Source organism: Coffea arabica, chromosome 3e (assembly GCF_036785885.1).
Source record: "Coffea arabica cultivar ET-39 chromosome 3e, Coffea Arabica ET-39 HiFi, whole genome shotgun sequence".
Lineage (NCBI taxonomy): Eukaryota > Viridiplantae > Streptophyta > Magnoliopsida > Gentianales > Rubiaceae > Coffea > Coffea arabica.
This window is the reverse complement of record NC_092315.1, coordinates 1,587,526-1,613,465: the sequence shown is the minus strand read 5'-3', so window position 1 is coordinate 1,613,465 and position 25,940 is coordinate 1,587,526. Positions and strand designations below refer to the sequence as shown.

The 25,940-nt window shown below is 37.1% G+C and overlaps 5 protein-coding genes across 9 annotated transcripts; 3 read left to right on the top strand and 2 right to left on the bottom strand.

Moving 5' to 3' along the window:
- Positions 1 to 321: 321 nt before the first annotated feature.
- Positions 322 to 3,047, top strand: LOC113736788 (uncharacterized). Its single transcript, XM_027263917.2, has 7 exons — positions 322 to 681; positions 773 to 808; positions 1,346 to 1,399; positions 1,495 to 1,548; positions 2,322 to 2,375; positions 2,458 to 2,529; positions 2,659 to 3,047. Exons 1-7 carry the CDS (start codon positions 610 to 612, stop codon positions 2,770 to 2,772), a joined length of 456 nt encoding a protein of 151 aa, XP_027119718.1. The 5' UTR covers positions 322 to 609; the 3' UTR covers positions 2,773 to 3,047.
- Positions 3,048 to 7,379: 4,332 nt separating this feature from the next.
- Positions 7,380 to 9,093, top strand: LOC113737150 (heavy metal-associated isoprenylated plant protein 35-like). Its single transcript, XM_027264416.2, has 3 exons — positions 7,380 to 7,617; positions 7,715 to 7,790; positions 7,996 to 9,093. Exons 1-3 carry the CDS (start codon positions 7,594 to 7,596, stop codon positions 8,838 to 8,840), a joined length of 945 nt encoding a protein of 314 aa, XP_027120217.1. The 5' UTR covers positions 7,380 to 7,593; the 3' UTR covers positions 8,841 to 9,093.
- A 2,418-nt stretch (positions 9,094 to 11,511) lies between these two features.
- Positions 11,512 to 15,432, bottom strand: LOC113738115 (probable protein phosphatase 2C 40). 2 transcript variants are annotated; one of them, XM_027265301.2, is made up of 4 exons: positions 15,159 to 15,432; positions 12,654 to 13,798; positions 12,202 to 12,466; positions 11,512 to 11,830 (listed from the first exon to the last, which is right to left on the bottom strand). In XM_027265301.2, the coding sequence occupies exons 2-4, from the start codon at positions 13,788 to 13,790 to the stop codon at positions 11,700 to 11,702; spliced, it is 1,533 nt and encodes a 510-aa protein (XP_027121102.1). In that variant the 5' UTR covers positions 13,791 to 13,798; positions 15,159 to 15,432; the 3' UTR covers positions 11,512 to 11,699. The 2 variants fall into 2 exon arrangements, with proteins under 2 accessions (XP_027121102.1, XP_027121101.1); XM_027265300.1 differs by lacking the exon at positions 15,159 to 15,432 and adding an exon at positions 14,806 to 15,152.
- A 1,222-nt stretch (positions 15,433 to 16,654) lies between these two features.
- Positions 16,655 to 20,892, bottom strand: LOC113738114 (uncharacterized). Of its 4 annotated transcripts, none has more exons than XM_027265299.2 (9): positions 20,541 to 20,779; positions 20,220 to 20,360; positions 19,967 to 20,082; positions 18,729 to 18,821; positions 17,882 to 17,984; positions 17,731 to 17,805; positions 17,051 to 17,146; positions 16,856 to 16,955; positions 16,655 to 16,727 (listed from the first exon to the last, which is right to left on the bottom strand). In XM_027265299.2, exons 1-8 carry the CDS (start codon positions 20,628 to 20,630, stop codon positions 16,896 to 16,898), a joined length of 774 nt encoding a protein of 257 aa, XP_027121100.1. In that variant the 5' UTR covers positions 20,631 to 20,779; the 3' UTR covers positions 16,655 to 16,727; positions 16,856 to 16,895. The 4 variants fall into 4 exon arrangements, 3 of the variants coding, with proteins under 3 accessions (XP_027121100.1, XP_027121099.1, XP_027121098.1); XM_027265298.2 differs by having other exon boundaries at positions 16,655 to 16,722; XR_003460033.2 differs by having other exon boundaries at positions 16,655 to 16,955; positions 17,731 to 17,792.
- Positions 20,893 to 23,809: 2,917 nt separating this feature from the next.
- On the top strand, positions 23,810 to 25,388 carry LOC113738113 (probable aspartic proteinase GIP2). The gene has a single exon (XM_027265296.2). The coding sequence runs from the start codon at positions 23,873 to 23,875 to the stop codon at positions 25,166 to 25,168; it is 1,296 nt and encodes a 431-aa protein (XP_027121097.1). The 5' UTR covers positions 23,810 to 23,872; the 3' UTR covers positions 25,169 to 25,388.
- The last annotated feature ends 552 nt before the right edge of the window (positions 25,389 to 25,940 follow it).

The window sequence follows — 25,940 nt, the reverse complement described above, 5'->3', positions numbered from 1 at the left end:
TGATTGTGTCTACATAGATTAGGAAAAAGGTTGAACATTAAGTTAACAACAATGCAGTGGAAATGTTATGAAGTGAAGCATCATTCGACTTACATTTTAAGAGATTAATCTACAAACTTCCGTGCAGTGTTCTTTTCTATATGCTTTGCTTTGATGATTAGTTAAAGATTGAAGAGAGATTGAATTGAATCATAACATTAAAAAAACAAATTTTTTTTGGAGGCCACAAACAACAATTCATCTAAAGGTCGGAGGAGTTAAATGCAATTATCCACTTTTGAAACATGAATTTAGGCCTTCACGGTACAACCCCAAGCTTTCATCTCTTTTTTCTAGCATTAATCTACAGAGTTTTCCTCGCCTTTTTTTTTCAAATTCTTAAACTAGAGTAATTTCGCCCGCCCAAACCGCCACATTACTTGTGTTTTTGAACTATAGCAGTTGGAGTACTTGACTTCCGTTTTGGTTTCTTCTTCCCATTATTCATTTTGTCCTCTTCTTAGCTCTAATCTTCAGTCTTGAAGCTACATCTCAAAACCCTAATAAAAAATTCAGAAACTTTGCTTCCAAATTTGAATCCATCCCACATTTTCTCCTCCCAAATCTACCATGGCTACCTCCGATTCCAATCCTTCTGCCGCCACAGCTCCCACCCCCTCTCCTGCCGTCCCTCTCTCCGCGGTATCTGCTCGCTTTTTTTTATGCTTACTTAGTGTTTTTTTTTTTTGACATTAGTGATTTCTGTCTCTTTAACATTCTTTGAATTTCGCAGAAGAAAGAAAATGTACCCGTTACTCCTAAGCTTGCGGTATGTTTTAATTTCTTTCGAGTTTGTTGTTATTTTCATTTGCCCGACAAAGGTTCATCTTGTCTCGATCTAGGTCGTACGTTAGGCTTTCAAAGGCTGCACCTCGTCCTCAGAGGATGATTTTTCGCAATGGCTTAAAATTTTGGTTAGAATGAGGAAAATCCGGATTCAAGATTTGATCTTTAATTGATAAGCTTGCAGAAGTAAGGTGCAATAAATGATTGCTACTGGGCAAGTTGATTTGTGGTGTACATTAGTCTTTTTCACGGTTGTACCTTCGTCTCAGAGGATTGTTCCTGATAGTGGCTTTAGAATTTCATCAGCAGAAAAAACTATGTTCAAGTTTTGATCTTTACTTGATGATGTTGCGCTTTTCTCTTTGGTGGATACTAGATAGTGGTTAGTGACTGTGGTCTAGATATTCAGAATGAACAGAACCAACTTGCAAGTTTTGATCTTTGCTTTTTTTCATTGTTGTCAATTTTGTTCAACAAATGACCTCATTGATGTTTGAGATGTAAATGCATTTGACTGCAGGAATTGAATGAATCGAGGCAAGAGCTGCTCAACAGAATTCAGAATTTGAAACAGGTAATGTCATATCTCACACTCTGTTTCTTATTGTGGTTTGTGTACCTAAAAGCTTATGCTTTAGTTTTGTTGATGTCTCCTGTTTGATGCTATAGGATCTACAAAGTTGGAGGTCTAAGTTGGACACTCAGGTTAAGGTCTACCGTGATGTAAGTTTCAGAATTTGCTTTTTGTTGCTTCCTATCACGTATAATTTCGTGACATTATTTAGTTGTTTTTTGAAATTCTGAATGCATCTTTGCTGGAAGCTAATCTTGAGTTAAAAGACCAACTGCACATTATTCTTTATCTGAGTTTGCCAAAGTGAGATATGTTAAATGCAATTGATTTACCAAAATTCTTATACTAAAGATCTAATTCAATGGAAGGTATTAAAGGTATTCATAGCTATCTTCAAATTAGACTACTGCAGAAAAGGAAATTTGAAATGGAAAATGGTGAGGTAAACAGCAGATACATGGAGGATTCTCTTTAGTGCTGGTAGCATTCCAATTCCCCATGAGTTTGAATTTGGTAATTGTATGTCTGGCTTTATCTGCCTGCAAAATAGTATTTGACCTCATCTATTGTATGTTTGTCATATGGCACCTTTTAGTTTTAGCTGCTTGACATTGCAAATGGAAACAAAATTATTCAATTGTCACTGCTGCTTGTCCTCATAGTCTCAAAATGGTGCCTGCCCCGCACGTTGGTATCAGCTGATAAGTTTCAGGAAATTGACTGTTCTAATTAGTTTGAAATTACTCTTTGCCAGATGGACTACTGCAATTGCCTTGCCCTCCTTTAGTGAAGTACCCCTTGATCATTTGTTTGGAAATATGTCACTTATGGCCTTGGGATCAGTAGAAGAATTAGCTGAATGAAAACAGCAGCACTAATTGTAGGATTCCCTTCCATTGCCTAATTTTCTTTCTTTCTGCAGGAGCTTTTAGAACTCAAGAAATCCCTCAATGTTGAAGTAGATCAGCTTCGATCAGTGAGTGGCCATTTTTACTGTCTCTCAAAAGCTTTTGGTGTTTTGACTGTGTACTTATAGTTGTTAAAAAATGTACATCCAGGAATTTCAAGGTTTGAGGACTACTCTGCGGCAGCAACAGGAGGATGTTACTGCCAGCTTAAAAAACCTTGGGGTATGCTATATCATGACATCGCTTGACCATGCTATTATGTCATTGCTTGCTTGATCAACTGTTATCCCAATTGCCTGCTTTTAATCATCACTAGAGTATCTCAATGTTACTCTTTTCAAAAATTTGCAGCTTCAGGATGTTCCTGTGGAAAATAAAGAGACTGTTGCTCCTAAGATTGAAGTCAAGGATGAAAAAGATCAGGATTTACCCAAGGAGGAAAATAAGGAAGAGGTTAATAGCTAGATTATGTTCGGCATCATCATGTCTGTTTCTGAGCTTATTAGCTCAGACGTGTGAACGCTTGAGTGGCAACTAGTTATATTGTCAGGAAGGGTTTCCAGTCAGTTTGTCTAGAAATTGGTGAAGCTCTCCTCAGAAGTACTTAAATCCAATGAACATACGTCTAGCTGCCTCTCTAGCTAGGCTGTTGTAATTTGTATTATTTTCCCTATCCATGTACGAAATCCTTCATCAACAAACTAATATATCTCTGAAAGAAATCGATTCTAATTTACTAATTGTAAGGCTGATCTGCGTGTCCTAATAAAATGCGGGGGACCATTTATTTTTGCCTCCAAAAGTTTGATGGGAAGGACACAATTAGACACCTTGAAAAAAAACTACTTAGCAATCAAACAAAAATTTGAAGTCGCCCTTGGACAATAAGGGATTTTTTAGTCCTTTTTTGTAAGTTTAACCTGCCTAATTGCACACACAAAATCTTTGTTCAATGATCTTTTATTTTTGAAACATTAAGATTCTATATTTAGGCCTGCAGGGGAATCCACACAATCATTCATGGTTAAAAGAAGTAAAAAAAAAGGGACACAATTCAAGTTGATAAAGGTGTGTTCCACTTTTACCTTGGCGTTGCTTTGGCCCTACATCTCATCTGGTGCCTGGTGGGTATTCATTTCACTCACTCAACTCTTATTTCGGAGTAGTCTAGTTAGGTCTCGAGATCGTGTGTTCGAGTGATTTCTTTATCGCTTGTGTATCCTTGAAGGCGGGGTGCACAGGCACAAGGAAATTAATCTGACAAAGTTGGAACACTTTCTGTATTAAAAAAAAAAAAAAAAGTAGTGCTAGATAGTAGTACTACTACCTAATCCCATAACTCTTTCGTTTGACACTCGAAACACACTTTTGAGGCAGTAGAGTTTCGAAAGACACCAAAGCTAGCCTGTGAGCATGAATTTTCGTAGTCTTTTCTCCGGGATTTCTGTAGTCTTTGTGGTCTCCGACTTAAAGAGGCTCAATGACTTTGTAGCCGAACCCAAACATGTAGATTTGATTTACGTTCTTGTCATTTTATCACGTAGATTCTGAAACCTTTCCACAGGATTTTATACACATCTTGAAGCAACGGTCAATACACTCATCTCGAGTGCAGCTAGTAGGGGTTGAAAAGTTAAAAATCTAGTGAATAAATTCCTGAATAAAAGCACGGATAATTGCTGCAAATACATGGTAGCTCGGACACAGATTGGAGCGTGTAACATAATAATTGTGTAATGGAAACTTTTTAAGTAGTAGTGTAGTATTTGTTTGCATGCATGCATCAATTGGGGGCATATGGTACAAGGAGGAAAAGACAGAGAAAAGCAAAAGACGTACATTCTGCTGCCACCCCACTTCTCGTCACTTTGAAAAAGCAAAGGCACCCCTGTGGGGTTTCTATCCCACATCGGTTCGGGGGGGTTTGGGGTTTGGGTTTTATTAAGGTCTGCGGGAGCCTTCAAAAGTTGCCGGCTTTTGAAGGTTTCTCGCAGGTCAACTTTAGTAACGAAAAAGTCTGAGTTTCTCAGTCATCGGAAAAAGACAGAAACCTCGGGGAGGTGATCTCTCCATTTCAGTGGGTGTCTGGGGGGTCTTTACTTCTTAGCAGCGGGGCACCCCTGTGGGGTTTCTATCCCACATCGGTTCGGGGGGGTTTGGGGTTTGGGTTTTATTAAGGTCTGCGGGAGCCTTCAAAAGTTGCCGGCTTTTGAAGGTTTCTCGCAGGTCAACTTTAGTAACGAAAAAGTCTGAGTTTCTCAGTCATCGGAAAAAGAAAAAGCAAAGGCAGCAAAGTTCACCGTACGGTAGAATTGCATTCTTGGTGTACTCAATTGGTCGATCTCATAATAATTGTAGAAAAGGCTTCTCTAAAACAAAACAAAAAAAAAAGATGCAATACCCACTATGTATTTAACAATAATATATATGGAATATATCTGTATTATTTTTGGTAATAATAATAGTAGTGCACTAGAAGAATTAAGTGATGTCAATTTGGGCATTTACCCAGGCTAGATTTTCGAGTAAATTGGTTCTAAAATGCATTTTGTCACTCCATTATATTAACCTGGGAACCATGGATACTGCTGCTACTCCCCCTCTGAACCATATAGCGCTGTACATGCATGAAGTACACCCTTCGTACCATCTATTTTGTCATGAAAATTCAATTTTTTAAGAATAGTGATTTGATCGCGATGTTTGTGCATTTTTTTTTTCAATTTTACCCTCATAAATTCAAAATTTAAATTTGAACGGTAACGTGCATATGATTAGAAAGAAATGATACATTGAAAAAAGAAACCAAAAGATGTTTTGACTTTTCTAACATAACAATTGTTTTAAGACATTTTAAAATGAAAAGTATGAGGACGAATGAAATAATAATGTTGATCGTTGATTCTTAGAAATTCTAAAGATTAAAATTACATAAAAATAAAAACAATCGTTATTAGTAGTAATTAACCGTGATAAATCATAGAAATAATTTGGTAACAAACACTAGTAATTTCAATCTTTTCCAGGACCCCTCACTCTTCTTTTTTTTTTTTTTTTTGAAAGGACTCGTGCCCTCGTTCTTAATAGGTGTCCTTGTCGTCAATTGGGAATTCTATAGTACGTTTTAATTAATTGGTCATTCATTCATGATGCCAACCCCACAAGGCTAGAAATACTTTTGTTTTGGCGCTGGAGGAGGCAGCCAAGTCAAGCAATTCCATGCCGAAACCCGTAAGCAAAAGATATCTTGGCTATTTAACAATTATTTCTTCCGTCCCACTTTGATAATCCTGTTTTTTTTTCGTCTGTCCCAAATTATAATTCACTTTCCAATTGAAGAATGCAGTTATATTTTAATTTTTCTAAAATATCCTTATTCAATATAAGTTGTTGTTACTATAAACCTACCATATTTAATGAGAGTTGATTCTTTTTTTTACCATCAATTCAAGTTCCCATAAAGTTGTACTCTAATTAATGTGAGGGTATTTTAGAAAAATAGTTACCTAAATTGATTATTCCAACAAAATTAACTACTTTTTTTTTAAACTGTGTGAAAAAAAATTAAAATTATTAAAGTGAGACGGAAGGAGTACATCGATGATGATGGAGCATGGGATTGGGCAACAGGGCAAGTTGTGTGTGTGACTACCCTTATTCCCAGACGTTGATCCTCTCAACTTTTCTCCAACCCCACCGGCCACCCCCACAAAAATTTCCTCCAGTCCCAGGCCATTTCCTTTGCAAAACCACCATTAATTAGTGGAGGTGTTCTTGTTCCCTAGAACAAAATAAGAGAAGCCGAGAATACTCTAGCGTATATTGGTGATAGGAATCGACTTAATTCTGTTACGTGCAAAATAGAGCTGCAGCAAAGGAAGCTGCAATGATTTATCTTGTTACTAGAAGACAACGTAAAAAAATTTCTTATATGTTTCAAATGAGTTGAATTTTTTTTTTATATATCTATTGATTGCATCTGATGATTTATCTTGCTAGAAGACAATTTGAAAATTTCTTTATATATTTCAAATCCGCTGAAAAATTTTTCAGATCTATTGCATCTGTTAAATTGCAATCTGATCTATTATGTTTTTTCTAATGCATGTTCGACGTAAATCAAATCATGCTGGACAATTGTTAATGAATTGTGCTTTTTATCAAGAAGAGGAATTACCTCCGATACTACCTCTTTGTCAAATTTGGTGATGATAGTTTAATGATAGATTATCAATTGCTTTGACAAACTCTATCCTAAGCACCACTTGTGGTTCAATTTGTTTGGTCAAACTCTTGTTGCCAAAAGCATTTAGAAACCATAGAATAGAAAACTCATAGATCCTAGCAAACGTTTTATGGTTGATGTCTATTGTCCGTCATTAATATTTAATATGGCTGTTTAAGCGTTAAATTAATCAAATATTGTAATTTGAGAAGAAGTACCCTTGACCGGAAAATGTAAACATGGACTCTGTTTGGATTAGCTGTTTTTTGGGGTGTTTTTAAAATTTTTTGCTGTAGCAGAGTTTTTAGATTATATTTTGGGATATTTTCAGAAAAATATTTTTTGATATTTAAGAGTAGAAGAGTTTTTAGAATATATTTTGAGATATTTTTTAAAATTTTTAAAAAAAATTAAACAAATTTTTAGATTACGTACTTTTTAAAAATTTTTATTGTATTTAAAAAATTAATTTTTGAAAAAGACTTCTATCCGCAGTCAAAACAACAAAAAAGGATCATTAATTTATTAGCCTTGGTTACTGTGAACAATTCCGCAAGGAAATTTATTTATGACGACCCGATTCACGATGGTTACTAGTACTTGATAGCGTAATAGAGCATGAAAATGTGCACCATATCCATCGAAATTTTACATCCTAAAAGAATATCGATGACATTTAATGCAGATTTAAGAAAAAAAAATTGAATACATGCAGATTTAAAAAAAATTAATGCCTAACAAATACATGATCTGCAATAAATGAAGTATATCCAACTGTCCAAGTATTTTCCCCTCGAAGAAGGGACGGATGCATGCTCAAGAAGAACAGGCATCTTATTCTTGTGTCATTCTCATCATATCGACTTTGGCTATAGTTGATAGTGAACCCCGCCCTCCCCTCCTTTTCCGCACTTTTCCCGCTGTAGGGAGAGTACACTTGGGACTAACAAACAAGGCACTCAACTCAGGTCTCCTTAAGCAGCGGCATTCACTCCTCCTTCAAGCTTTCATTTCTCCCAAGTCCCCAAACTCTCCATCTCTCTCACACACAACACACACTCATGGAAGAACCTTTACAATATCAGGTATAATTTATGCTATTTGTGGTTGTTTCTGCAAGTATCTAGTTAATTTCATTTGTATTCTACTTTTAAAGCTCAAATATTCCTTCTCTTTTTTCAGACATGGGCTCTAAAGGTATCTATCCACTGTCAAGGCTGCAAGACGAAAGTCAAGAAAGTTCTACAAAGCATTGAAGGTACTCTTTAATTCTCAATAACATGTTCCCTTCATCATTCTGCTGGATTTCCTAGCCAAAACCTGCAAGATATGACAAAAATATCTTCCTAAAACAGAGAGTTAACCTTGAAACCTCAAAAAAAAAAAAAAGAACTCTTTTATTGTCTCGAGTTTCTGAGAAATTTAGCCGTAGCCCTTTTTGGACTTCGTTTTTGCATGTACAGGTGTCTATGCAGTTGCTATTGATTCACAGCATAAAGTCACTGTGACGGGGAATATTGATGCACAGACTTTGATAAGGAAACTACTCAAAACAGGGAAACATGCAGAGTTGTGGCCTGAAAAACCTGCTGGAAAAGATAAAAAATCAGGGAAATCAAGCAGCAATGAAAAAGGGGGTGACTCAAAAAATGGTGAGAACAGTGAAGAAGAAGAGGAAGAAAGTCCAGCTGGGAACATGGAAGCAAACGTCAACCCTGCTAAGAACAGTGAAAAAGGTACAAAAGTTGTCAGATTTGCCGGAGTTGATGGAATTGCCGGAGATCAAAGGGAGATAAAGATTGATGGGAAGTTGCCTGGAAGCATTCCGGCTACTGCAGAAAAATCTCCGGTAAGTGAACAAAAAAGCAACGCTAACAATGGGGGTGGTGCAGAAAAGAATAATGGCGGAGCAGGAGGACATGGAAAAAAGAAGAAAAAGAAAGGGAAAAAAGGTAACAGCAACAATAACAGCAATGCAGGTTCAGCATCTGCTCTTGCTCCCTCAAGCACAGGAGTGGAAGGTCCAAGGGTGACGAGTCCTAATCAGGTTACAGATCAGATAAATCTCACCCCTTCAAATCAGCATATGTTCCAATATCCACCAAGTTATTCACCTTATCAAGCATATGTCGTGAGTTACAACGCAGCACACCCAACCACCTGCACTGGTCCAATTTGGTATATGTCCCCATCACCATACCTGTATGCATGTACTTACCCAGAGGTTTATCCAGAGTACCCTGCTCCAGCACTGAGTTCGTTTGAGATTTTGAGCGATGAGAACCCTAATGGATGCTATATAATGTGATCATCCTGCTAAGATGAAGATGTTGTATTTTGAGATTTCAAGACTGAGACCGTGGGAACTTTCTTTTGTGTGCATCAAGAAACTGTACATAGTGCAGGCAATGCAGGAATGGGGAGTCAACGTCACCTTTTGAGTTTCCTGATGTACCTTTAATTTTGCTTAGGATTCAGAGATTAGATTAGTAATGACTAATGACTATCTGTCTCACTTTTTGGAACTTCCGATGAACTTATAGAGTTGTATTAGTGGAGTACTATATTTGCCCCGATGCCCGTTCCTAGAGTTTGTTGTGGGTTACTACTTCTTCTGATGAATTGAAGCAACTGACCACTGAAAATTACTGCAAAAAGCCGGTGCAAAGACTAGTCACCTTGTGATCAAGAATGTAAGTGTATTGCGATAGAGTATTATTTAAAATATATACTGAAGCACTTTTTGTGATGCGATATATGTGAGATAAGAAGTTGATTGAAAATATAAAAATATATGCAAACGAAATATTATTTGAAAAAAATTGGCTATTCGAATGTGTTCGGATTGCTGAAGTATTTCACGTAATATTTCGGTTGTATCATAAACGAATTTCTCAATTCATGTTTGTATATTTTTAATTATTTTTTATCTCACATACATCACGTTACAGAAAGTGCTACAGTAATTATTTCAAATAATATTTCAGTATTAGATGTTGATACACTTATGTACCAGACACAAGGCGACATCTCAAGTAATATGCTACATAACATAGTGGAATGGAAAACTAGAGGTCCCTTCCATTTTTTTTTTTTTTGTTGTTTGTTGTTGGGGAGAGGGGGGGGGGGGGTGGGAAGATGAGAGTTAAGTAGAGGGGAATTGATCCCATTCCGAGGCTAGGGCAGGCAATTGATGCATCTATTCACCTACTACCTATACAGGAGATTGTTGGCAGCGGGACTCAAATCTGAGCACTCCTTAGGCAAAGCGAACAAGCCTTACCAATTGACCAAACCCGATTGAGGAAAACCAAAGTGTGATCTAGCTTTTTGCTCCCGTTTTCGACTTCCCAATTGACAAAACAAGTTCCTACTTAAATCCCTGGTCAAGCAGGTTACAATTTAGGACATAATCTCGATCAGTGACGCTAAAGTTTAACCATGGACCTATTGTTCTTGAACTTTCTGCTGGCTTTAATCCCAAAACAACAAAAACAAGAATGGCATTTTGTCCGTGGAGTCATACTAACTAAGGAGTATAAAGGAAGTCAACAGCTTCTGCTTGAAAGTTGAAATTATTCCACTTCAAGGACTCTCAAAAAATGGGATCGTTTTAGAGCACAGATTCCAAACCACAGTTGCAGATATAAAGTTGGAATTCATATCGGGTGGTCTCTTATAGCCTCCTTAAATGCTGAAAGCTAAAGCAGGCTCTTGACAAATGGAATAATTCAGCTTAATCTTACATGTAAGAATATTCACAGGGAGACTGACTATTTATTCTTCCTCACAAGAATGCCGCATCTCATTCACACCCCATCCTTTGATCAAAATCATATCCTATTGAAGGCCGTTCCCCACAGAAAATCATTTTCTTTTTATGTGGTAGAGCTAACTTCATAAGGTCAGAGCTCTCATTATTGATTTTATTCTCTAAAATCCCATTTGACATTCGGAAGCTGAAATGGAATAGACATGCTTGCTTGAATATTTGTGTTTCAAATCTCTCGAAAGGCCGAGAGGCAAGAGCGGGTATTATTCAATAATCGAGTACTTCTTGATTGTTCTGGTCCGTCCAAAGGAAGCCTGCATCATCATTTGACTAGAGGCACTTCGCAATGATGGTTTGGGTACATAAGCCAGCAAAGACAGCTGAAACCTGAAACTCTACCCTTGTCCTCCTCGATCATAATGGAGTTTTCACTTCAGTTACCACACAGCTGTCTGGATTTTAGTGTAAAGATTTATCACATTTCCCACCTGAAACAGGAAAGGAGGAGGAGGAGGGAAAAGATAATGAAAAAAAACTACACTTGTAACTTCACCTATTCGAATCTCAAGTACCTCAGCAACGATGATTAGTGTGTACTTCTTTGATCATTTGTAAATTACTCGTTACCATTCAATTCATGGTTTTACCATACCCAAGCAAATAAAGTAACACTCCATTATAACTTAGCAGCAAGGAATTGTCTTGGATCTCCTATAGGGGGAATCAGAGAGGTTTTTTGATGTGGTGCAAGCTAGGTCCTTCGTTTACTGGTGGGCATGGAAACACTTAAAGTAGCAGGCATAGATTACATTTGGAATTCTTGAAAGGTCCAGAGGGTACAAAGTTGAGCACTAACAAGAGGAATCATGTCAATATGCAAAGACGAAACATGATGAGACTGGATCGACCAATAATAACCTGCACTGCGAATCTTTTTCTCCTGAATTGGAGCTAAATATTTTGATAGGAAGAGGCCCCAAAAGATTAGCACGTCATGTAGGACACAGTTTCCTCTAAAATTCTTCACTACTTTTGTTTATAAAGATTCTGCATATTGCACACCCCCCCCCCCTTTTCCCAAAAAAAAAAAAAAAAGATTCTTCATATCTAAAATTGCTTCTTTTTTAAGCCTCCTGTCTACCTATGATCCCAAAATTGAGATTACAAAATATACCCAAAAAAAACCCCTTTTGGAATTCACACCGACTGAAGCTTTTAAAACAATTGATGAAATTGGAGAACAATTTATAACTTATACAGATTGATAGAGATGTTTGATGGAGATGCTTAATGAACAAGAGCAATTATATACAATCCAAATCAATAGTAGTTTATCCTACCAAATGCCAAACAAAAAAGAGTAACTTTCCTCCCTCCTTTTCTAGTTTCTTGCAGTCATAATAAGCGTGCAGATGCTTTTGACGTTCTCTTATTCATCCCCAAGATTATCACGATTACTGTAATATCATCGTGATATTTCCTCCTCCTACCAGCTGGAATACTCATCAACTCCTCAATTGTGAAACCTGCACAGAATTACTAAAACTTCTTACTAATATCCAACTGATACAGCTCCCACAACCCAATTATTGAAAATACGCCTTTTAAAAAAAAAAAAATCAATCTAGTAGGGCATGGAAGTCCAAGTAATGCAATTGGTTTCCACTCAATAAATACAGATTTAAAAGATACCAGAAAGAATAAAAATCTGAGTAGCCAATTCCCAAGAAATTTGAAAACTCAATTTTCATCTTCTTAGCATGGAAGAGTAAGGTGTAATTGTTTTACACTAAAATATTTAAAAATTTATGCTCAATTCCTTTAGAACTCTGCTGATCCTTGATCCTCAACACAAAAACTGAAAAAGAAAAAAAAATATATAACACAAGGGTCATACCTGCACAGTCTGCTGCTCTTACAAGAAGCTGCTCAACAAGGAACTTTGCTGGATCACCAGAAGGGTAACTTGAAATATAAGAATAGACAAGCTTTACAATTTCTTCATTGCTGAAGAAGTCAAACAAACCGTCACTCCCAAGAACAGCGAAGTGATCATAGTCAGAAATTTCATGCACTTTTAGTGATGGTTGTACAGATATGTAGGGAGGACTGAGAAGATTGCGAACTTGAAGGATGCCCATCAAAACATCATTCATATGCTTCTGCAAGGAAAGAATGGAGCAGATATGGAAATGGATGAATTATCTAAAAATTCAGTAGAACATCTCTCAAGTCCTTGTACAAAATAGTAGCATGTAGATATGATATGGTTACAGGTAATGCATATTTTGGTAATTTTCGCAATATGACGGCAATCCTTCAAATGCAGAAAAAATCATGTTACTCTACCTTCTTCAAGTAGCCTACTCCAAGCGCCCGAGTGACCTTCAACTTCCCTTTGACTCTTCCACCTACAATGATTGATGAGTCATGAGGATGATCTTGTAAAAGTTGAGCTTTTTCTTCTTCATTGTCTACAGTATGAGTATCAGAGAGCTGCACAGCTAGTAGCCCGTCATCAGAATTCATGTCACTGCATTCACCGCATGTCGCTAATACAGCTCTACTATCACCTACATTTAGTACGTACAAGTTCTTTCCATGGAGAAGTACAACCAATACACAAGATCCGACAGACACTAAGTCAGGGCGGTCTTCCATTTCTTGTTCAACCATGTGTAGAAAATCATTCTCAGCTTGAGCAAGAGCACGTTGAAGACTACCAAGCACTCTTTCCTTAATTAGACCGCATGATTTTTCAAGCTCCACAAATGAATCTCTAGTCACAAAGCAATTGTCATCTTCACAGACATAAGGGATATATTTATTAGCATTTGACAAGTCAGATGCTTTAATAACTGCTTGATCAAGTTCCAAGTCTAGTAAGTTAAGATGATATCCTATTGTATCATACAACGTTCCAGCAAGAAAATCAGCTGCATCTCTTCCATTGAAGCCATCATATATGGCACAAAAGAGCCATCGATTCTCTTCAGAACAAACAGCTTGGACTCGATCTTCTCCAGCAGCACCGCCTGCAACTTCTACTTCTGTTGTGTTCAGGAAGCCATCACTCTTTGGAGCACTAGTTGACTTTGGAGAAAAGGAATCATAGCCATATAGCTCATTAGGAGTCGATGGACTGCAACTCAAGTTTGACATGCTACTTTGAAGAGAAGATGACAACAGATCCAACCTTGAGAGAGATGGAGATGAGGGAATCCTCCGAAATGAATTAGGAGAATCCCATGTTGGCAATATTTCTTCCCCAATCAATCCGTTGCAAATGTTTGTGTTCGCCAATGTGGCATTGGCACTTAAAGCAGCACCAGACAAATAAGAGAATGAACCATTGGTTTTTTGGCTTTTTATTGCACAAGGGATGTCAATTCCATTTGATAAATTGTTATCATTCTCGTAGCTGCATTGATACCCAAAGCTAATTTCGATTCCTCTCTTTGCATCATTTATCACCTCTCCATGCATATTTCAACCTGAGAAAAAATATCGTAATATATAGATAAAGATTTTTTTTTAAATTAATCTTCTAAATTAAGACAAATGCATATTAGCTATTTTTTGAAAATTTTGACTGTAAGAGCAAAGATATTAAAAAAAAAAAAACACGTTTAGTTCAATTTACATATGAATGGAAAAAGGTCTAGACCCATTCATGCCTTCCTTGATTTCTTTATAACCAGATTAGGTAAGGTAAATGGGTAGAAAGACAGAAAGAGGGGAAAAACACGCACACACAGAGGAGCCCCAACCTTGCGAGCATCAAGCTCACAAGATGATTCATGCAACGATCTGGAGCCCCTTACTGTGCAGGTTTGGAAGTCCTAAATATAACTGAAATCTATTACCACTGTTAATTTCTCTAAAAGCACAACTAGAAAGCGTAGAAACTCTACCCACAGATCTAATATAATAAGAAAGCCGAGGATCCATAAAAGTTAGTCGAACTATTGGAGTACATGTACGCTGGCAGAAATCTCTATCATTTTCTTATTTCTCTAGGTTCTTTTGGCCTACAACATTGTACCATTTCTTTGATCAACGAAACTTCTGCAAACTAAATGAGTTAGTAAGTAATTACTGTTCCACTAACTTGCTTTAGAAAAAACCTAATAAACACGAACATAGAAGAACCAAAATTGCATTCTGAACTTGTATAACCGCTAAAGAAAAGCTGCAATAATTAGTTACAGTTCGATCAAAATCTCTAAAAGATTTGCTCTTCTGTATAAAGCATCATCAATTATTTCTCCTTCCATTAGACGTATCACCAATCATGATTGCAGCAATACGAGTCTAGTAAGTACTGCAAGTAAAATTCTAGAAATCCCACAACAGAAACCATCACCATAACAAAGTCAAGCTCTCAAAAATCAAAACTTTCGCCACTAAAATTGAATTGGATTGCAAAGGAATCATGCACCAATACATGTAATATGCCTTCAAGACACCAAAGAAAAGGAAACAAGCAATTCCCACTTACCCTGTTGGATGCAACCCCTGATGATCAGCAGGATCTCAATTCCTCTAATGCAAGTATATCTAGACCATACACACCACCTTTCTTTAGCAGTTCTAATATGTTTTTTGTAGGAGAAATGAGGGAAGAATTGCAGTTAGTAAAGGGTTGATAGTGTCATAAACAGGCGTGTGTTTGAGTGTGTGTGCGGAGACTATAAAAAGAGAACGAGTACTAGAAAACCAATACCAGCTGGGATCAACTACTTTTTAGATAAAACTCAAACAAGAATCTGAGAAGAGAAAGAAAAAAGAGAGAGGGAGAGAGAGAGAGGGGAGAAGAGTGAGGTGGGAGCGGAAGGCGGGGAGTTGGTTTACCGTTTACCGAGTTTAGAATATATAATTCATTGGCTGACGTTTGTCGAAGATGGGAAGTCAAAGGTTTGAGGTTCACCATTACCGGTAATTTTGCTATGCAGCAAACAAAGCATACCAGACGACTGCTGAGAGTAATGCCACTAGTGAGTGAAGAGGTGTCTTTTTCTCCTCTGCCTCTGGTACGGCTTTGATGATGATATTTGTTTGGTTTTGGACTCTCCAAATTTTGCTTGGTGCGAATTATTCTCCACTCTTTTTTTTTCCCCTTTATGCAATGTTTCTTCAAAGATGTCCGCCCCTTTTCCAAGGGTTATTGCTTTTCTCACTTTCTTCAACATGGACTCAAAGGACTCTAATGCATGCAAAGATGAAAAGTGAAAATTATCAATGTATCCTTTTTTTTTTTTTTTAAAGAAAAATTTGGCAGACGAGAGTAAGGGAGTAAGGGCATGTTTAATAAAATTAAAATTTGAAATTTGAATTCTGATTTCATTAAATTACTGAATTGTGTATTTGAAGATATATCACATTAAGTGATAATTGAATTACTTATCACTTATTTTTTAAGCAAGTTTTATCTAGCAAAAATTAAATTACTTTTTTAAACGTTCTATTTCTTGTTATCAAACGCGTCTAAAGATGTTATGAATTGAATCCATTAAATTTAAATATTGAATTATCAAATAGGACCTAAATCATATTAGCGTGTGGATTCTAGTATTGGCGATTTTATTGGGGCTTTTCATGGTGTAGAGAAGCTGTTTAGATAAGAGTGTTGTGGCGGTCGCGAGTCCCTTCCCTTGATAGGGAAACAAACTGTATTCGTAACAAAAAGTTATTACTTCAGCATAATTGGACAATGCATAGTCATATCATTTTCTTTTCTATTCCATCTCCAGCAGAGTTTAGTGTTTGTATTTGAACGTAAAAGAACTACTATAACAAATATGGCTGCTTATATTTTCGATATCATGAAACAAAAACAGAGAGAACAAAAAGTGAGATTGGAGGCACTGAGGACTGCTTGCTTATCTGGAAGAAAATTTCGGTGTGGACCTTTCAGATTATCCTAATTTTCCATCCACAAAATATCCATTTCATTTCATGTAAACAACAAGTTTTTGTAGCGGAGGGGAGTAGCAGCCAATTTACATCGCCGATATATGGTAGGGACACAGATGAGGACAGTGAAGGAGCCCAGAGCCTCAATTTAGATGGTTTCAGGGTCCATAGGTTAGTATATGGACAAATCTGTAAGCCTCAGCAGGATGAATGGTAATTAAAACCACTGGAATAGCTGTCTTATGGCTATCATGCATAGTACCTTGAAGACCCCAGTTCATTCATTTCAAGCTCCATCGGAAGGTGATTGATGTGCTTATTGAATAAAGTAGACAAAAAAGCTACCTTTCAAAGTGGCTCCAAAACCCCCATTGGCAGTATATGCCCCAAAAAGCAGCAAACTTTGAAGCAGAAGCAGAAGAACAAGCAAAAGAGAAATGAAGCACGTCGTGGTATTATTTGACCAGGCACATTGCCGACCAGCAAGTTGGTTCAAGCGTAACTGTTCTTGAATATAATCAAGCAAATAAATACCCCCAGTTAATACTGACATTGCAAAATGCTCACTTAAGCTGAACTTATAATGATGCCATCCCTGATTATTCAATATTTATCTTCTGAATAACCAATGTCACCTTCAGATTCCAAAAGCTACTGGTAGGCCACCAACGTTTCCTAGGGCTCAACATTGTAGAAAACTTTAGTCATCCCCTTCTTCACTCGAATTTGAGAAACCTGGATGAGAAAGAATTGGTGATTGCACAAGAACTTAGGCCTTCCTAAATCATAATATATTGAACTAACCGTCCGGATTAAATCGATATAAGTACCTTCACGCCCAATATTTCTGAAATGTCAGAAACATGTGTGCCGCCACAGGGACATCCAGGCTGTTCTCCTAACTTAATAATTCGAGGATTGCTTCCCTGCATGATTGTAAAGTGCAAGAATATGATAAATAGTACCTTTGGTACTGGAAAGGGTTATGGTACGAAATCTGCCCAAACAGAGACAGGCAAGTCATTGATGAAGGTAATAAGAAAAGATAATACTAGTCAGCCAATATTTTAGTCATCTATCTCTCCTTTGCTTTCTTACTTGTGTGTCCAACGAAAATACCATCTCCTTGAAAAATAAGGCTGCACACAACCAGCAAATCATAGATCCCCAGGATCCATGGACCACATGGTTTGACAGCGTTTTGGAGTTTGGATCTTTTACCAATACAGCATCTTTATCAGATAACAGAAATATGTCATGAGTGCATTGATATCTCAATGATAGCGTTTGACTATGACACACACAGAAAGGATTCCAATTACATTGTAAATGATTCATCGACCTAAGAGAATATTCACCAAATTTGTCCATTACTGAAGTTTCATTTTAGTTGTTGTAAAAGTTTTTCTTAGAAGGGTTCAGACAAAAATTTTATAGCTCATATGCTGAAATACTGATATAGGGAAAGTAGTTGGTTGCAGGTAACCTATATGCAACAATAGAAGCTTACCTTGGGGATGTAGTCAGGGAGGCAGCCATCGCACAGCGCAGCAGCTTCATTGTATGGTAAAACTGAAGCAAAAACCTGAAAGTCATATGCAGTGTTTACAAACATGGTTATTCACTTTTCTGGTTCAAGACGAAAGAAAAAGAAAACTTACTTTCCCACCCTTGGCAATCAAGTTGTTAGCTTCTAGCTCTAATTGCTGCTGCTTACTCTGCAATTCGTTCTGTGGAACTGTTCCTTTATATTCCACATACGGCCTGACAAAAATTTAAAATGGCACCCTGCTAAGGCAAATAAGCAATAAAACTGGACATTTACATGATCATTAAAATGTTTTTCGGTCACAGAACAACCAAGTTAAGGGTAATTGATGCATGGAAGTGTTCCAGAGACCTGAAAAACAAAATATCATTGATTGCACGGGGGTGATTCCTTTTAGATCAATGGACAACACATCATGCTGCGGTAAGGTCAAAAAAATGGAAGCTCGTTGGGTGAACAGATTAAGTATGCTCTTGAAACACAGATAAAGAACATGTCGTAACAACTTGGAAATGAGCTTATTTTTCGTCCTCTAGCTTTTGCTGTTTGTCAATTTGGAATTCTCTACATTGTCGGCCACAACTAAGAGACAAGAATAGTATGTTCGACATTTTGATGTGGCCACACTGTTAATCGTCCACATGGTTATATGATTAGGAGTATGGAGGATCAAAACATGATTGGAACATCTTAATGACAATGATAGCCCCTCAATGATTTTATAGTTCCTTTTCCAGTATCATATGCTGCCAGTTAATTCTTCCCTCTCATATCAAGCTCACTCTTATGAGATATCAATGCCTCGGAGAAACGTAAAATGGATGCATGCGATAGAAGAAAGCCAACATATGTACAAACTTCCTGAAATAGCAGACACAATACATTCATGCAGAATCAGCATTTATATGCCACACAATAAGCATAAGCCTTAAGTTCATCTATGTGATCCAAATCCATACCCAGCAGGGAAGTGGTAACCTTTGCCAGGCGCTAAATGACCTAATCCCACAATTGCTGTGCATGCATCCAGAAGATGCCCAGCTGAATGTAACCTGAAAAAGTTCTATTGGCTTAGAAAAATAAACCATGGCTACAAAGAATACCAAAACAGTAGTAACAATAACTCCAAATTCAGCAGGATATTGCAAACAATCATATTGAAAAGCTGAAGATTGTAGCTATCAAAGCTATTCAAAACTACTGTCTAATAGTACAATTTCTCAGATGCAAACAAGTAAAGAAAGAATTAGATTAAGCAACGTGTAAAAGATCTGCCTACAACCTAGTCTGCAGCCATTTCCTGGATTGGATTTGAATTCCACATTGCACTTTCTTTTAAAAAATCAAATAAAAATTGATGGATTTCTTAGTTTTCCATGACTAGTGCACTACATGTTTTGAAGATCAAATGGACTTCATTCAGCCAAAAATTATCAGAGCATCTTATTCCTTTATCACCATAACCATAGAAGAGACCTGAAATCGGAGCATCTTATGCCAATTCTCACCTACACACATGCTCCACTTTTTATAGTGATCCAAAATATACAGCAAAAGTGCAGTAGTGCTTGAATGAGCAGACACCAAAATATTGATACGTAAAGCATTCAAAACAAATATAATGATAGTCACTAGGGATTAAAAAAGAAGCACAAATCATAAGCAAGCAAATTGGAATGCTAGTTTTTTGGATCTTTAAACATCAATCAAAACTTTGAAACCTGTGAAGGATATTGCCTTCTCATTATAAGTGCTACAGACAGCAGCTTTAACTCCTTTACCCAAAGTCTGATCAATCAACCTGTAAAATTTTTTAGAGAAACTCCCAACCTTGTACATATGGGAAAGTCCACAAGTGCAATTCGATTATTTATTCATTCATGGTGGGGAGATTATATTTGCTGAGCCATCGTGAGAATGGAAGAAGAGAATGTTTTTTCCCTTTTGGCTGAATGAAGTCGATCCACTAAAAATGGCACACACAATAATTATCATATATGCATCTAACTTTCAACAAAGAAAGTTGATCTTCCAAAGATATAAAAATTTATCTAATTTTCAATGCAAAAAAACAATGTTTTGAGTAAATAACCCTGGATCAGAAAAAGAAAAAGCATACAAACATCAGATATCACAGCAACCAACTTATCATACAAAGGGTCAAAAGGACTGGGATTAATTCCCGACGGTGGCATACCTGGAATTGAGCTTTCGCCTTTCTCCATCAACCTGCAATAACACTTCAGCTCCTTTTTCAATTTTCGATTCCAACACCGCATTTTCAGAGTTCTCGAAGAAACCATAATGGTACACCTTTTAATTTTCAAGCAAGCAATAACTTTGATAAGGAAGGAGACAGATAAAGCAATAAAAAAGAAAAAAAATTTAAACTTGACCAACATAGCAATATGAGGGGATAACAAGTAAAATCTAAAATTGAAAAAGCATACTATTTTGTCCTTCGATCGAACGCCTTGAACAGAAAACTTGAAGTCAGAATTGAAAATGAAACCAGTATCTGCAGGTTGGCCACCGCCTTGTGGATGAAAAATGGTGGAGTCCAATATTAACACTTGTTTACCATCCTCACCCTACCAAATTGGATTGAACCCGATAATCATTTCCAAAAATAAACAAAACCCGTCAACCTCTTACTAGATTGTCCATGATTATCATACATGTTAACTTGTTTAGCAGTAGTATCAAGTTTCAGTGCGTGGACTGTGTGTTTCTAGCCATCACTGACTGATATGAGCAAGTATTAAACTAACCTGGAATGAAGAGAGGAGAGTTGCATTAGATTGAAGCTTCCACATTTCTTCATAGTATTCCAACTTTGTCGGATTAAGATTCTCAGCCATAACTGCAGATTTACAGCTTTGTTGTAGTTATTAAAGTTAATGTAAAAAGCAAGAAAATTTCCTTTTTCTGATTAACAGTATAGAAATGATGGCATCAAAATTTTCTTATTATGTTGTTTTCTCTTTACAAAAGTAAACGTTGGCTGGCGCAGGATGACCAATTATTTGCTAGAATCGACAATTCGTTGAAGTTTCAATGGAGAAATTTGAGGAAATGTGTTAAAGAGAGGGAAAAAAGAAATGCTTTAACTCTCTCAGGCTTGACTTAGTCTGGGCCTTGATCGTCTAAATTAAAAGGCCAGATAAAGAATGGGAAAATGGGACTGAAAGTCTACTCTGGTTCGGGATTGGGTTGGGCTTGGACAAGTGGCTATTGTTATTATTATCATCTCAACAACAATGGAGTGTAGGGCAACCTTCTTTGATTAAGAGTATTATATCATCCAAGCGCAACGAAAATGACTAGACGACGTAAAAGTAACTGCCGGCAGGAACAGGATTTCATATTTGTTGAAATCAAAGGGGGCCGATTGGGGCTTTTCAAGGCAAGAATGGGACTAGCGTCATCCCTTGGGCATTTGCAGTCACGAATCAGTCGAGTCCACATTTACTCCTTTTTCATTTTAGTAAATTTGCACTGTCTTCTTCCTTTTAAAAAAGAAAAAATGATGGATATGATAGAGAAGATGATAAAGTTGTGTGCATGAAAAATAACAAAAACCAAAAAACAATGATTGATCACACGCACTTTCGGAAAAAAAAAAGATCACACACACTTTCGGGTCTGTCGGGTCTAGTCGGTTTTCTTTGATTTAGTCGGATCCGTAAATCTGATAGTTCTTTATACAATCTCTTTAGACTCCCATTCTCTGTAAAATAGAATAGGTTAAATTATATAAATGTTATCGTTATAATAAAAAAAATGGTTAAAAACATAAAAAACCCCTGTTGTACATCTAATACATAAAAAATTCCTCTGTAGTTTCAAAACATACAAAAACGACACCTCATATTTTGAACTATATTATAAACTAACAGAATTCGTTAAACTTAACGAAATCCGGTAAATTTAACGAAATCCGATAAGTTTAACAGTCGAGACCGTCATTTTCGTTAATTTTAACGAATTTTGTTAGTTTATAATTTAGTTCAAAACATGAGGTGTCGTTTTATATGTTTTGAAACCACAAGAGGTTTTTTTGTGTATTAGGTATACCACATGAGACTTTTTTTATTTTTAACCCTAAAAAAAAAATCACACACACGCATTTTCTCCTAATTATTGTGTATTTACGCACCATACTGTAATCTCACTAGTGATGGAGTGTACGACTTGCCTTCTTTAATTATTGGAGCATTATTATGCAAAGCTCGATTACTAGGGGTGGGCGCGGGTCGGATACCCGTCCTATTCATCATTTGGTTGACCCGACCCGCATCTTATGGGTCAGTCATTTTCTGACCCTTACCCGTCTCGCATATCAGTGGGTACTCGATTATAGGGTATTCACTAAGATAGGGTCAGGTCAGTGAGTACCCGCCCGGCCCCATTTATCATTTAATATTTTTAAAAAAAATAATTTATATAAATTTAATTTTATATTTTACATATTCATCTAAGATTTAATTAAAAAAATTTTCTAAAAAAAGGTTTCCCACCAAGAAACAAGCATGTGAAGAGAACATAAGATAAAAGAAAAAAATTAAAAGAATTCAAAATCAATAAAAGTTTGAAATAAGTAGCACAATTTTTAATATATATGTTCCGCATTAATTAAACTTTTTTCTATAAAATATAAGATCATGACCTTTACAAATGAATCTTGTAAATAAACTATAGTATCTCATATTTGTAATGCAATTTGTTCAATAAAATTATTTATTTAGTTCTAAATTATTATTTTATATTGTGTGTATAAAAATAAAAATAAAAAATATATATATGCGGGGCGGATCGGATACCAGCGAATTTTTTAATTATGTGACCCTAACCCGCCTCGCATCTTAGCGTGTACCCGACCTCTTTTGACCCAATCAAATAATAAAAATCTGATATCCTAATTTGTATATCGGATATGACGAATTTTCAGGTTTAGCGAATAATTTTGCCCCGATTACTCAGAGAGAAGAACAAGTGAATGCCGACAGGAAGGACTTTATATGCTTATCATTGTTCAAATCATAGCAGTAATCTTTCCAAATTTTGACTGAACTCTTGCTTTTTGCATTTTCGAGGTAATTGGAATTATAAAATGAAATACTTATTAAATTTTCTAACAGTATCCAATGAACGCCGGTAAAATTCCCTGTGACAGATCAGATCAGCAAAGTAGAAGTAAAAGATCACGCATGGAAATTCGAAGTCAAACTTCAGCCATTGGATTCTAATTTTTAACACGTTCCCTAGTGGATTAAAGTGAGTTGGAAGGTTCCCAGTTCCTAGTCATGACCTCTGGAGCATCATCCACAACTTTATCTTCACATGCAACTTTTGCATATTCCACGAAATTTTTTTTTTTTTTTTTTTGTCTACATAGGGATGTCCGGATCAATTCTTACGGGGCTCGACTAATTTTCTACGGCCTGGCCAGGCGCCCCAACCCGACCCAAGCACGATATGTGGCCGGAGGAATCCAGCGGAACAGAGACTCGAACTTGGGACCTATTGGTCACCGGTGGAAGGTGTTACCGCTGTCCACGAAACCTGCTTAATCATAACTTTTTGCATTTTAAATGTGGTAAATTAAACTTGTATTTCGGCTTATAAGTATGTGTAAATCAGATCCTTGCAAGTCAAAGTACCATATCTCCTTCTCAATTCAGCTTGCTGCTTGTAGAATGTATATATATATATATATAGTTTGAATAATGCATTTCCAATCAATAATGTGCAAATGGTCAAATTAACACAATCTCGGTTGCACAATGTTCAATATCTCAAAAGATTGAAGGGAACAAAAGAAAACAAGGAGATCAATATTGTTTCTTTGAGTTTGAGGGACTCGAATAAGACGCTTTTTTTTTTTTTTTTTAAAGTTTAGTTTGAAGGGCTAAAAGGAAAGCTTCGTGGCTGATTCATCCATAATTGACCGGATTAAATAACTGGTGGAGTACATCTTTAAAGACTAAAACTGGAAACAGCTAGGAGTCTCTTCACCTATAAATAAAGATGCAACAATCCATTTCTTCTTACACAGCAAGTAATCAACCCCATACTTCCTTTATTCCCTTGCATCAGTACCATGGCATATCTTTCCATATTTCCTCTCTGTCTCTTCTTCCTCCTGATCTCTCCCTCCATAGCTCAGACAACCTCGTTTAGACCCCGTGCTCTTGTCCTTCCACTAACCAAAGACTCAGCAACCGGTCAATACATCACTCAGCTCAGCCAAAGAACACCGCTTGTCGCAATAAGACTAACCGTGGACCTGGGAGGCCAATTCTTGTGGGTGGATTGCGACCGAAACTACATCAGCTCATCTTATAGGCCAGCCAGGTGCCGGTCAGCGGTATGCAACCTTGCCAATTCTAAGGCATGTGGCCAATGCAACGGCAGCCCGAGGCCAGGGTGCAACAACAACACTTGTGGACTCTTCCCATACAACCCCTTCATTCGCACGGCCACTAGTGGTGAACTTGCACAAGACGTTGTATCTTTGCAATCCACCGATGGATCAAATCCTGGCAGCATTGTCTCTGCCCCGAGAGTTGCATTCACTTGTGGCCCTACCTTTCTTCTTGAGGGTCTTGCCAAAGGAGTCGTGGGAATGGCTGGATTGGGAAGAGGCCCTATTGGACTTCCTTCGCAGTTAGCCAGTGCCTTCAGTTTTCCAAGAAAGTTTGCAATCTGTTTGGGCTCCAAGGGGGTCATATTCTTTGGTGAGAGCCGGTACAATTTTCTCCCAGGTAAAGATGTTTCCAAATCGCTCATTTACACCCCGCTCTTCATCAATCCGGTTAGCACTGCAGGGTCTTTCTTCCAAGGGGAGAAATCAGTGGAGTATTTTATTGGGGTGAAATCCATTGAGGTCAACGGAAAACCGGTGGCAATAAATTCGACATTGTTGAAGATTTTTGACAAAGATGGGAACGGTGGAACCAAGATCAGTACTGTAAATCCCTATACCGTGATGGAAAGATCAATTTATAAGGCTTTTACTAGTGCATTTGCTAAAGCATTTTCAGGGGTGCCTAGAGTGGCACAAGTAGCACCTTTTGAGGTTTGCTTCAATTCCAGTAAGTTGGGCAGCACCAGAGTTGGTCCTCCAGCTCCTACCATTGACTTTGTCTTGCAAAGTCAGAGCGTGTTTTGGAGGATTTTTGGTGCAAACTCAATGGTGCAGGTCAAGGAGGATGTGCTGTGCCTGGGATTTGTGGATGGAGGTTTGAATCCCAGGACTTCAATCGTGATTGGACTGCACCAGATTGTGGATAATCTGCTGCAGTTTGATTTGGCAAGGTCCAGGCTTGGCTTTAGCTCAACTCTCTTGTTCCACCAAACCACTTGCTCCAACTTCAACTTCACATCAAAAGCTTGAAGAGGGCTTCTTCCACTGAAGACTTCTCAATGCCATTGCATCCGTGTTTTATATTTCTTTTTCTTTTGCTATTACCTTTTTAATGTATAATAATGGAAATTTCCACTGAAAGTTGGTTGGGACTGCAAAAGAGAGCCAATTTGCTTGTAATCATAAATAACATGCAAATCCTGTACGTGCCATACTATAATAAATTGGATGTGCATTGGGATCCATATAACGCAGCTGGGAGTAGGGTGCAGAAGTTGTTTCTTCACAGACTTTTATAAAATCAAATTGAATCAGTTAAAACTTAAAACAAAAAATATTTCTGGTATTGACTGCATTTAGCTAGAATGAATATGTTTTTCATGACTTCTTTGTTGTAAATAAGTTATGTCGCCCTTCAGTTCATGGAAGTAATCTGTCATTTATTTTGATGAATAAATGAGGAAGTCCTACATTATTGCGTCCATTCCATTAATGGTTATAAATACTCCGAGTGTTGAAGCAGACAAAAGCTGCTAGGAAAGATAAAAGATATCGGCGACGGATGAGACCAGCCAAATAGAAGTTAAAGATCATAATGTTCTAAGTCAAAATTCAGCCGCTGTGAACTTAAAAGAGTTGTAAACTCACATGCACTAGCTTATCACTTGAGATTTGAGAACACAAATATCCATAAAGCATGGGTAAATATGCCACAAATTTAGAGATATAATAGCAAAAAAAAATAGAGTTAGATTTTAGAGGTTACGGAGATAGTGCTATAAATTCCAAGATCACAACACAT

Excerpts from the sequence above, each read along its gene's own strand:
- LOC113736788 (XM_027263917.2), top strand. The coding sequence starts at position 610 with ATGGCTACCTCCGATTCCAATCCTTCTGCCGCCACAGCTCCCACCCCC. Across the intron at positions 1,549-2,321 it reads AGGTTAAGGTCTACCGTGAT|GAGCTTTTAGAACTCAAGAA; the intron begins GTAAGTTTCAGA and ends TTCTTTCTGCAG. Across the intron at positions 2,530-2,658 it reads CCAGCTTAAAAAACCTTGGG|CTTCAGGATGTTCCTGTGGA; the intron begins GTATGCTATATC and ends AAAAATTTGCAG.
- LOC113737150 (XM_027264416.2), top strand. The coding sequence starts at position 7,594 with ATGGAAGAACCTTTACAATATCAG. Across the intron at positions 7,618-7,714 it reads AAGAACCTTTACAATATCAG|ACATGGGCTCTAAAGGTATC; the intron begins GTATAATTTATG and ends CTCTTTTTTCAG. Across the intron at positions 7,791-7,995 it reads AGTTCTACAAAGCATTGAAG|GTGTCTATGCAGTTGCTATT; the intron begins GTACTCTTTAAT and ends TTGCATGTACAG.
- LOC113738115 (XM_027265301.2), bottom strand. The coding sequence starts at position 13,790 with ATGCATGGAGAGGTGATAAATGATGCAAAGAGAGGAATCGAAATTAGC. Across the intron at positions 12,467-12,653 it reads GAGTAGGCTACTTGAAGAAG|AAGCATATGAATGATGTTTT; the intron begins GTAGAGTAACAT and ends CTTTCCTTGCAG. Across the intron at positions 11,831-12,201 it reads AAGAGCAGCAGACTGTGCAG|GTTTCACAATTGAGGAGTTG; the intron begins GTATGACCCTTG and ends AATTCTGTGCAG.
- LOC113738114 (XM_027265297.2), bottom strand. The coding sequence starts at position 20,630 with ATGGCTGAGAATCTTAATCCGACAAAGTTGGAATACTATGAAGAAATG. Across the intron at positions 20,361-20,540 it reads CTCTCCTCTCTTCATTCCAG|GGTGAGGATGGTAAACAAGT; the intron begins GTTAGTTTAATA and ends CCAATTTGGTAG. Across the intron at positions 17,985-18,728 it reads GGTTACCACTTCCCTGCTGG|GCCGTATGTGGAATATAAAG; the intron begins GTATGGATTTGG and ends AATTTTTGTCAG.
- LOC113738113 (XM_027265296.2), top strand. The coding sequence starts at position 23,873 with ATGGCATATCTTTCCATATTTCCTCTCTGTCTCTTCTTCCTCCTGATC.